Genomic DNA, 10,854 nt, shown 5'->3' on the forward strand with positions numbered 1-10,854 from the left:
ATAAGTGTAACTAACAGTTTATTTCAATAAATAAGTCAAAATGAATTATTTACAACAACTGGCCCCCGAAGGAAGGACAAATAACTGATCCCCCAAGGAGGCACACACAATGGAATAAATAATCAACAATATCACAATAATATTCAACAGGCTTCGTTACTGGGGACGATGCCAGGTGACCGGCCGAAATGATCCGATGACCCGTCAAGATATTATTAACGAAGTTCCGCTTTATCTAATTAATGATAACTTAAATAACCGTAATTAACGTCCGAATCTCAATGTTGCATTGATACCTGCCATTTATAACAAATTGATGCAAGTGGTGACCTTTTATGTGAAAAAGTGAAGATAACGAACAGTGGTCAATCTCATAAATCCTATAAAGGAATAGGGCAAACACGAACTCCTGGACATAGCAGATGTCTAGGAGGAGTAAGCATCCCCTGTATATAATTGTATATGGGTTGAGTGACCTTGAGCTTGTAACTTTTGTTTTAATTGCAAATGCGTTACCTTAACAGAAGAATAAACAGACATACATGCTGATAGAAACTAATAAATAATTAACTATATGTATACTATAGTGTTACCTGTCATGATATGTATCACTGGTCACCTGTAACAAAAACATAACACAACCGGAGTGTAAATGTTTTGGACGGAGTATCACAAATGAGTCATTGGCACTACAAAGTGACCATACTAACTACGTAGGTCACGTTTAGATAAATCTCTACAGAAAACCACAACAACGTATTCAAAATACAGAAACATCCCTGACAAATGCAGCAGATTTTTTTCTCTCCATTCGACCTCTTGAACCAGCCTTAGACTGACCACCACTGACAGGTGTCCACATTTAACTGTATTACATAACGGTGTCCTTTTGAAGGTATGACCCACTAATGACCAATTAACTTCACCGCTGTCCACCGCACTGCATCGAGGTCCCTGTGAAACACGTGCGTGAAAACGGTCACATGAGAAAAAAAAGTAATGACTTGTACCTCTTCAAACAAAAACCTCGTGAACTTTCTTTTTGTTAATTTTGGACGGTGGTAAGGTTCCTCCGAACGGAGAGAATGGTCTTTGATCAGAGCCCTCTGGACTCCCAACAGGGGGACGCCACATTTGTTTGTTGAACTTTTTAACTAGCACTGTCTTCCCAGGGGTGGCCTCTTTCGACGGAGTTTGAATTGGTATCGAATGCTGCGCGCGCAGAGGCACTGGTTTCACACTGGAAGTTCTTTTGACGTGAGAGAGATCATGTAGTGATTTTCGTATTTCTTTGTCGTCTCTTCGAGAGAAATCTGAAAATAAACTGGACATTGACAGACTATTCCATTAATTACACATTGACCGACTATTTAACATCATCCATATCTGCTGAAGACAGTTTGTATTATAAATTTATTAACACCTTGATCATGGATGCACGCAGAGCTGGGAAAAGGGGTAGGGGTGCCCCTCGGCCACACTTGGGGGGGGGGTGAAATATTACATGTGTTTTCCATATATAATAATACAATAACATGGGTGGTGCTTACTTAGCACGAGATCGTAAGACGTTTTTTTTTTCTTTTTCTGGCGCACTTTGAGGAGTAATGCGACGCGCCTAGATTTAGTGTCGTGTCTATTTCAACCTTATTTATTTTCAATTTTGGAGAGTTCCACTTTATTTGGCAGGAATCCCAGCCTTCTACCATTATTTACCATGTTTTTAGGACAACTACCTTTATCTGAATAAACAACTAGTGGTGTGGATACTTGATCAATATCAAGAGTTATATTTCAGATATCTATTATCGAAATAGCAAGGTGAAAGTTGTAAAACCTCTTGTTATGTAAATAACGATATACTAACAGAGCTAAACATGGATCGAATTTTGACAAGTGTGTCAGCTTGCCGCAGAAACCTATTGAAGCCACGAGATTATTATTTTCCAAAGAAAATTTAATCCATCGCTCAAACATTTTCTCATATTTTTAGGACCTTTGACTGTGAATTAGGTCAAGATTGTTTTAATAATATATCTACGGCGTTACATTGACGAAGACAAAAGAATTGGTGTATTGATAATATGCGAACCTGCAAACCGTCGAGCGATTGGCTGGGGTGCCAAAACCAGCGCTGGGCGTTTTAATTCAAGATAAATATTTTACATCGAAACACGGTGACTATCGGAGGAGAAAACAAACAGGGCCAAGGAAGACATTGCTCAAGGGGGGAAAATACCCCAAATATTATCAGGACTTATTGCATAACCTCAAAAACCCTATTCAATTAGATGACCATTTGTTGGTATTAGATGGTAAATATTTAAATCTTAATTTTTTGCGAGATATTTAACTTTGAAGAGAAAGGTATTCGAAAAATACTGATAAATTTTAAATATTTTTTTCTATCTGAAGCCGAACTAAACAGGTAATGAAGATATTTCTGTGCGTTTTATCAATGCATTCACAGACAAAATATCGATATATTGAAATTTTAAAACAAATTCGTTTCGCATATGCAGTAGACATGTTAAAGCCACATGGTGTTATTTTTGACAGTAAGACAGATTTCCTGAGATCTGGTGCATCAAAATTGGTACCGTAGAAGTTTCACATCACCATGTGGTGTTATTTTTGACAGTAAGAGAAGTTGTCTGAGATCACCATGTGGTGTTATTTTTGACAGTAAGAAAGATTGTCTGAGATCACCACGTGGTGTTATTTTTTACATTAAGAGAAGTTGTCTGAGATCACCACGTGGTGTTATTTTTGACAGTAAGAAAGATTGTCTGAGATCACCACGTGGTGTTATTTTTTATAGTAAGAGAAGTTGTCTGAGATCACCACGTGGTGTTATTTTTTATAGTAAGAGAAGTTGTCTGAGATCACCACGTGGTGTTATTTTTGACAGTAAGAGAGGTAATACCTGCTGACTGCCTGATATCAGGTGGTGCCTTCATAGATTGGAATCGTCTAGCTAAAATTTTCCTTTTGTCATTGTTTGCCATCAAATCTTCTCCAGATCCACGCATAATAGGCAAGGACGGCTTAGGGGAGTCACTATCGCACGCTGTTACAGTTTCGTCCAGTTTTATGAGAGGCGATCCCGAGCCCAAACCCGAAAAAGAAGGTTCCGAATCAGTAAAGGATTTAGATTTGTCTAACGTTCGTTGTGAAAACGACATTTTTGACACAGACGGTTGAATGGAAGTATTTGTTTCGACTATAGGCGCTGGATGGGTATCCCTCGGTGATGGTTTTCCAAGCGAAGGCGTCGCCTTCTGCTTAAATGCATCTTGTCTCTTGACTGTTGCCTCACTCCTAGGCGTTCGTTGAGAGTTTGGTTTGGTAGATGACACTCGGGGTGACAAGGACATTTTGGGGTGAAGTAACGCCTGAAAGCCATACACACCTGATCCGTCAAACGAACTGGTAGTCTTACTAGAATCCAACTTAATGGCTGGAGATACACTAGCTTTCCCGCCGGGCACATTTGCATTTTCGTCCGTTCCTTCCCCTGGCTCTGACCTTGGTTCAAAATGAAAACTTGAGTCGAGGTCATCGTGCACATCTGCGATACCCGAATCAACCGTTTTCTGGGAATACCCCGAATGCAGGGAGTCTCTATTCTGACTTTCAACGTTTTTCTCATCACTTGATTTTGCCAAGTTGATTTCGCCGGAGAATGATTTGTTTCTCATGATTTCTAACTTTATCGTAGACTTGTCCTCCAGCTGAAATGAAACACTCCTCTTTATTTCATTGGGAGATTTAGAAGCTAAGAAAAGCTCAGCATTTCGCGATTTTTCGTCTTTGTGCACTTTAGTCTTTTCTCCGTTTTTTGATGCCCATTTTTTTGATTCATCAGTTTTGGTTGAACCCGATGTAATATGAGTTCCTGAGTCGGAATCTGAATCACTGAGAGCGTGGATGTGCAGATCCCGTATCGTAGCGTAAAGATCCGTCATGGAGTATTTTTCCGACAATTTAAAAAATTCGCTTAAAATTTCACATTGCATGCAAAGTGCGCCAAACACTGGCACTGGCTCTTGGTCCAGGTCATTACCAGATCTAATTCCATTCTCTTTAAATTCAACAGAACTCTTCTGTTCGTATCCGGTTAAATATCTTACATTGGAAATCAAATTCAGACCTTCTTGTGTCGCTCTTTGCAATAGCTTAAGTAGCTTTCGTGATTTCAAATCCGCTTTTTCTTTATCAGTTATGGCCAAACTGTGAACTCCGGAGATCAACCGTGACAAAAATGCATTACATATGTCACAAGACAACGATTTTGCCAAAGTGCATGATTCATTTTCAGAATTATGGAATATCCGCGGTATATTTTTACAGATCGGTGTACCGGAGTATCGTGGATTAGCTAACGTATGTTTTAAATCACTATCGTAATGGTCATCACCATGCTTCAACCTATTTTTCCTTATATCATCCCATGTAGTGCATGCGATTTCAGTATCTTCAAAAGATATCAAATTGTCTTCACTATATCCAGTATTAAAACGGCTGTCAGTCACATCCTTATGGTCCTTGTAATTGAGCTCCCTCTGTACAGTGGTTGAGTCTCCTTTGAACACTGTACCGACCTCTTTGGAACTCTCCAATTCTCCACAAAAGTCTAAAGGTATGTACCCCACATTCCCCTCATAGGTCCGTACAAACACCCACCCTCCGACGCTGTAGAGAAGCTGCACGATGTCCCCCTCCGACACCAGGATTTCCGTGGATTCCTTCTCGCTAGGAATGAATGTATAAAGCACGACAGCGGGGTAGCCAAGTTCTAGAGTTGGCACTCTGCCGGACGGATTTAAATCACGTGATTGGTAAGCAGACGACATTTTTAAACCTGTAAATATCAAGATCAATAGTCCTGAATGACGTTTTATTTTACCTATACTTGATGTTAAGAAATGTAGTACACCTTTAGAAGTGATAAATGAATACACAAACAGTACACATAACATAATTGATCGTGGCTGCCAGCCTTTTGCTCTGTAAAAGAATCAACCTAGTGGGACCCATTCAGATAAGCACAAGCAACCGAAAATGAAAGATACCGAATTATTGAAAAAGAATAACAACTTCCGAAGGATTGTTATCCGCATTGCATTGTTTCAATATCTTTGTTGATAGGTGTAGAAAAAATGTTTTGTTGGGTATTGTATTCCATATATATAACGTGTCGCCATCGCTCTAACAAGATGCAGCTGAAAACTCGTTAGCTGATACGAAATGGAAAATATCTTAAAGCCATATTGATATCTGCACCTGCGACAAGTACCCAGTGCATACTAATATCAATAGGTACACTTACAATATACCCATTCAAAACGTATCATTCTGCATGCTCCGTGTAGGCTTTTTAATGCAGAAGGTTTTTTTTGGGGGGGGGGGGGTAGGTTTGTTTGTGTTTTGGGGTTTGGTTTTTTGGGGGTTTTTTTTTTTTGTAGTTTTATTTATTTATTTTTTTCTTCTTTGCACTGCATTTTTTTCTTCTTTCAACGAGATACAAACACCACGCTAAGGAATGATAATTACTGCTACTAAAAAAAAAATTATTTAGGAGATTGGAATTCGCAATTCTGTTAAGTAAACATTGAAACACTGAACCAAAATGGGGTCACAATTGTGAAATTTTCTTAAACACAAACAAACCCTTTTGTTTTTCCAAGGTCGTGTTATTGATTCTGAAACCGATAATTTTACTACTCTGTTGTTTTTAAATCTAAAAAAAAAGTTGTGTAAGTGAAATGAATGGTGTCTACAGTGAGTTAATAATCGTACCTGTCTGTACGCATGTATATAGATTATCGACACACTACACGGTTTTTCTAATTAGCTCTCAGTATCCAATGTCCTGCCTAGAATTCAGGTTTGATACAGAATGACCGAAATATGAATTGACGGATTTCATCCATATCTTTGTCATTGGTTGTAAAAAAAAAAAAAAAAATTCCTTGTTTCGTATTGGTTCAAATTTATGAAATTATATTGTCAACGATTCAAATTTAACCCCCACTGGAACCATTTTCTGAATCAATATTATCATTAATTCAAACCTAAAAGAATAAAGACCTCAGATGGGTGAGATAAATGCTTTATCGCTTTTACAGCATTTAATTTAATTTCTTCAATTTCTGGATTATATTTCTATCAAAAACAAAATTTTATTTCTCTTAGTAGTTGTGTGACTCTTACCTTGGTGGACCGGGGGAAATTCCGTCAGGGATTGTGAACCGTGAGAGTACGGCAAACTACAATTACTGTAATGGACCGAAAGCTATTGTTGGTGGTATTTGTTTGGGGTATATCGTAATTTACTTTCTCTTGTTAATTTTGCTTTATTACCTCGTAAAAAGGACGGCTGTACGGGTTTAGTTGTTGTTGTTTTTCTTTTGGGGTGTTGGGGTGGGTGGGGTTTTTTTTTAAAAGTATTTTCAAAAAAATAAATTTTCTGTCTCTTATTTTGCTCCGTGATGCATATACATATACTTGTTAATCTAAATTGAAAAAAGTGGTTAGATAACTTGTTTTGGGGAATTCGTCATATCTGGTGTTTGTTAATTGTCAACCTGGACTTTGCTGAATGAACCTAGTAATACGTGTTCTCCGATCGCGAAATGTTTGTACATGGCTTCAAGACCAACCGCAACAAGTTAATGCCCCCCCCCCCCCCCCCCGAGTTTGTTTGCCCATTTTCAGTTATAGATGTAATCTTCTTTATCAGTTTAATATTCATATCAAGAAATATATAATACACTGTATTTCAAAAGGATTTTCTCCCTGTTAGGTTGTGTATAAATTCCAAATATAAATCACTGCATTATTCATTTTTCATTTCAAAATTTTTTATTTTTTTTACACAAACTCAATTCTTTTGCTTCAATGGAAATTGACGTCTATTAAAGTACATGTAATGTGTTTAACCTGTCGTCTTGGCATTACAAACAACTGTCACAGAATGAAAGCCCAGCCCTACCTAATCGACTCTTGATTCCCTTCATAAACACTATGCTAGGAACATTATCTTTTTCTTCTGGAAACTTTAAATGACGAACACTTTTGGAAAAACCATGACATCTTTAACTCAAATAATGTGTTATTAAGAAATTCTCTGATTTAAATACAGAATGTTATTTTTAGAATGTTATCAGTATAAATTTGATGAAAAGAAGAAAGTTGAATGATAATAAAAATTCAATGAAAATTTGTCTTTTAACTTATGTTAGAATAATGTTACGCTAAGCGCATTAAATTTTAAAATGCCTTACTCGGTGCATTTGAATATATGCACTCAATGGTTTAAATCAAATTCATTATTTTGATTACAAGACCGTTCGCTGACACTGTAAACTTGATTTCGCATTGATTTGGCAGATTTGTGGTGACACTGGTACCGTTAGATGAGCGCACTTTACAATCTGCTAATAGGTGACTTTTGTTTGTCGATACCTATACCCAGTAATACAAACATTGACGCACCACAGAAACGCCCTGTTTTACATCAGTGTGTTCCCTACATCAACACGGATCAATGTTCGTTGTCTATAAATCAAATCTTGAAGATGGTCAACAAAACTGACATCATTCCATCTTGATACGACAAAAAGGCTTTTACGTCGAGGGATATTATACCCTTTGATAACGTTTAAACTCCTTGAAAACTCTGCTTGTTATTCATTAGAATTCATTAAACTTCCACCTAATTTACAATTCGTATTCAAAACATCTTTAAAAGGATACAAAGAGACTCGTACAAGCAAACACTCTAACGACGTTATAGATCATATTGTGGTAGGCACACATGTGCAAGGGGAAGAAGTCGCACAGGGCTGGAAAAAACTGGAAGACATGTCGCTGATTAGGAGCGGTCAGCATTGCGCCTTATCATTCTGAAGTCTTAGATTATTGCACGTTTTGTTAGTTTACAGTTTAGAAAATACATGACAGTATGAACGGCCTATTATCGAGATTCATACACGCAGTCTTCACAACTGCACCCGTATTCATGAAGAAATGGCTAGCATTACAATTGTAAAATGTAAAATATATTGGAAATGTAAATATAATCAGTTAAAGGCTAAATGTACACTATAATATTTTCATCGCCTGTATGTATCTTAGTAATTTCTTTGTCATTCCTCCCCAACTTCTTCAATTGTAACGTAATTCGACATAAAGCATCAAATCTTTGACTGAGTTATCTAACTCTTGTCAGCAGTGAACATGATATGGAGATTTAGAGCGGCATACTTTATTGTGTATACACAACACGGTGTCTGTTCTACGAGAGAAGATATTTTTTCTTCTAAAGTAGAAGTTTTTGAATAAATTCTGCCTCATAAGAAGATAAAAACAGATCAACAAATTAAGAAAGAAAACCTACGAAGATATTGTCAATGAGGAACTCCGGCATCTGCTTGATATCAACTTTAGAGTACTTGTGCGTAGAGTCGGATTATCAAAGCACCACTTACAAAAGAAAATATTTACGTTTCCAAATTCAATAATTTTGCCTTTGACATCTTTATCAATTGTAATGATAGTCATCTCCTCATGAATGCGATACGGTTGTGAACAATGCCCGTATGAATCTTGATAAATATAGTACATGAAATTCTATTTTAACAATTGCGAATTCCGACAGAAAAGAAAACAGAATGTGAATATAAGAAATGAATTCCAGTTTTGAAAATACAAGAGGGTGTGAACTGCATTGCTTCAGGCCAACATACTTTTTGAGAAATGCTATTGCGCTTCACGAAGTATGCCGACGTTGTAGTGCGTACCCTCATGCATCTTCAAAAATCAAATTAACTTCTTAAACGAATAAAACAAGTAGTACTTTTAAAATGTTGTTTCTTTTCTTTTACTATAATTCAAATCCGGAGATTCCGATTAATTGGGTCGGGGTCATTGTGGGACCCACTGAAAGGCTTGTCCTAATCAAATGTATATGTTGGGTTTATTCAAAACGTAAAACTTTGCACAGTGTATATCAGAAATACTGAAAGGCCTGTCGTAATCAAGTATATATGTCAAATTCATTCAAAACGTGGAAGTTTGCGTAATGTATATAAAAAATTAGGTGTTTACCAGCTACGGAGGCGATACTGTGGCCCACGGGACTCTTGTTAAGGTCATAGGATACCCAAAATGTTGGATGTATCAAAAGAGGAAGCATTTTGCTGTTCTTATGTGGAATACTCCTATTATTTGATGAAACAACAACGTAAATCGGCCATTAATACATAGCATGCACCAAGAGAAATTTATTTTCGCATGATTTCAATTTTTCGGTAATTCTTTTTTTCATTGAATTTTTAAGTAAAGATGTGTGAATAATGCAAAAATAAAAGGTGGGCTTTATAAGGATATTTTGTACTAATAAATATGAGTTTTAGAAATATCTTAAACATTTACAAATAGTTTGACAAAATTTTATAACAATTTCTTTTTGGGTATGCCATGTCTTTAATTCTCTCTCCATTTTATTCAGTAACGTTTGTTATTCCCTGCATTTGTTTGTTATTTGGCAAATGTGATAACGTAAGCACCAATTTACATCTAAATTGAGATCTTCTTTTAATATGTGACAAAGTACGTAACATTTTTTTCCAGGTTTGTACATTCGTTTGATAAGCAAGATGTAAATTAAGCAAGGCTTGCAAACTTATGATTGCCGATAGGGCGTCTCATCTTTTGCTGTAGCTGCAGATCTGTAGCTCTCTGGCGAAATATTGGGACAGACCAGAGAGCTACAGACCCACCCTTCGTATCAAGGTCCGCAATTATCATGATGCATTGTTTTTATGATGTTAACATTTTATGAACTTCAACAACATTTTCCATCGTTTGAAATTTTTACTTTTAGAGCCAATCTTTGGAGAATCCTTTTACAAATATCTCAAAAGAAATGATCAATGCAGACTTACCATTGATGACAGAATTCTAGGTGTTGGCAATGCAGCCAAAGCTACGAATCTTAGAACCGAGCATTTACATAACAAATCGTTTTCCAATCTCACAAAATCCCACAACGTTTGGGAGAAGGTCAATCCCTGGCTCGGTTGCTTACTGGCGGTCTGCGATAAACCAGAGCCAAAAAGATAACTTGTTGATAGTAAAGCCAATTTATTGATCTTTCTAGCCCTCAATCACACCCTGGCAGTACCCTGGCCCCGGTCACCATAAGATTAGTCTGCATAGCCCCAGATTAGTCGAAAAACAATGTCCTCGCACGACACTGATTTACATAGCGCTCCGTATCGCATTGTCTGGATAGCTTATCGCTTAGAACGCTTCATGAATTTAGATTGTATTGGTGGGTATCAGTTTATTGCCTTATTTTACATAAACAAGGGGATGTATCTGTTTATAGACTTATTAAAGAATTCGTAATTTAAACCATTGAGTTGGTTAAACGTTTCACGTACCGTATTGTTTTCTTTCAATAAATCAATCTCCTTTTGTCTTACAACCAACAGGAGAAGAACTGTTGGATATCTTTAGATAAGATGGCGCAGCTTCCGGCACTAAACACCCTAATTTACAATCGCTGGTACGAGCAGTAAATATTCATTGGTTTTCATAAGCATGTTTCTGTTTCCTGTAGGACGCTTTATTTTAAAAAAAACAAACAATTATGATAAAAAATATAAAGGTGATAATAGCCCATTTTTCTTTGGTATCGGATGTAAAATATAAAAGACGAGGAGTAAATTATGTTGAACCAAGTTTTATTATGATATTGTGAATATCCAGCGGACGAATTGTCCTCGTAATGATTTGGAATAACTTCCTCTAATCCCTTATGCACTTAACAAATAACAAATA

General features: G+C 36.8%; 1 protein-coding gene across 2 annotated transcripts; it reads right to left on the bottom strand.

Moving 5' to 3' along the window:
- Positions 1–10,271, bottom strand: LOC125669539 (uncharacterized). Of its 2 annotated transcripts, XM_048904112.2 has the most exons (3): positions 9,954–10,271; positions 2,927–4,864; positions 1–1,313 (listed from the first exon to the last, which is right to left on the bottom strand). In XM_048904112.2, exons 2-3 carry the CDS (start codon positions 4,854–4,856, stop codon positions 1,015–1,017), a joined length of 2,229 nt encoding a protein of 742 aa, XP_048760069.1. In that variant the 5' UTR covers positions 4,857–4,864; positions 9,954–10,271; the 3' UTR covers positions 1–1,014. The 2 variants fall into 2 exon arrangements, with proteins under 2 accessions (XP_048760069.1, XP_048760068.1); XM_048904111.2 differs by lacking the exon at positions 9,954–10,271 and having other exon boundaries at positions 2,927–6,676.
- Between the last annotated feature and the right edge of the window lie 583 nt (positions 10,272–10,854).

This window comes from Ostrea edulis, chromosome 1 (assembly GCF_947568905.1).
Source record: "Ostrea edulis chromosome 1, xbOstEdul1.1, whole genome shotgun sequence".
Lineage (NCBI taxonomy): Eukaryota > Metazoa > Mollusca > Bivalvia > Ostreida > Ostreidae > Ostrea > Ostrea edulis.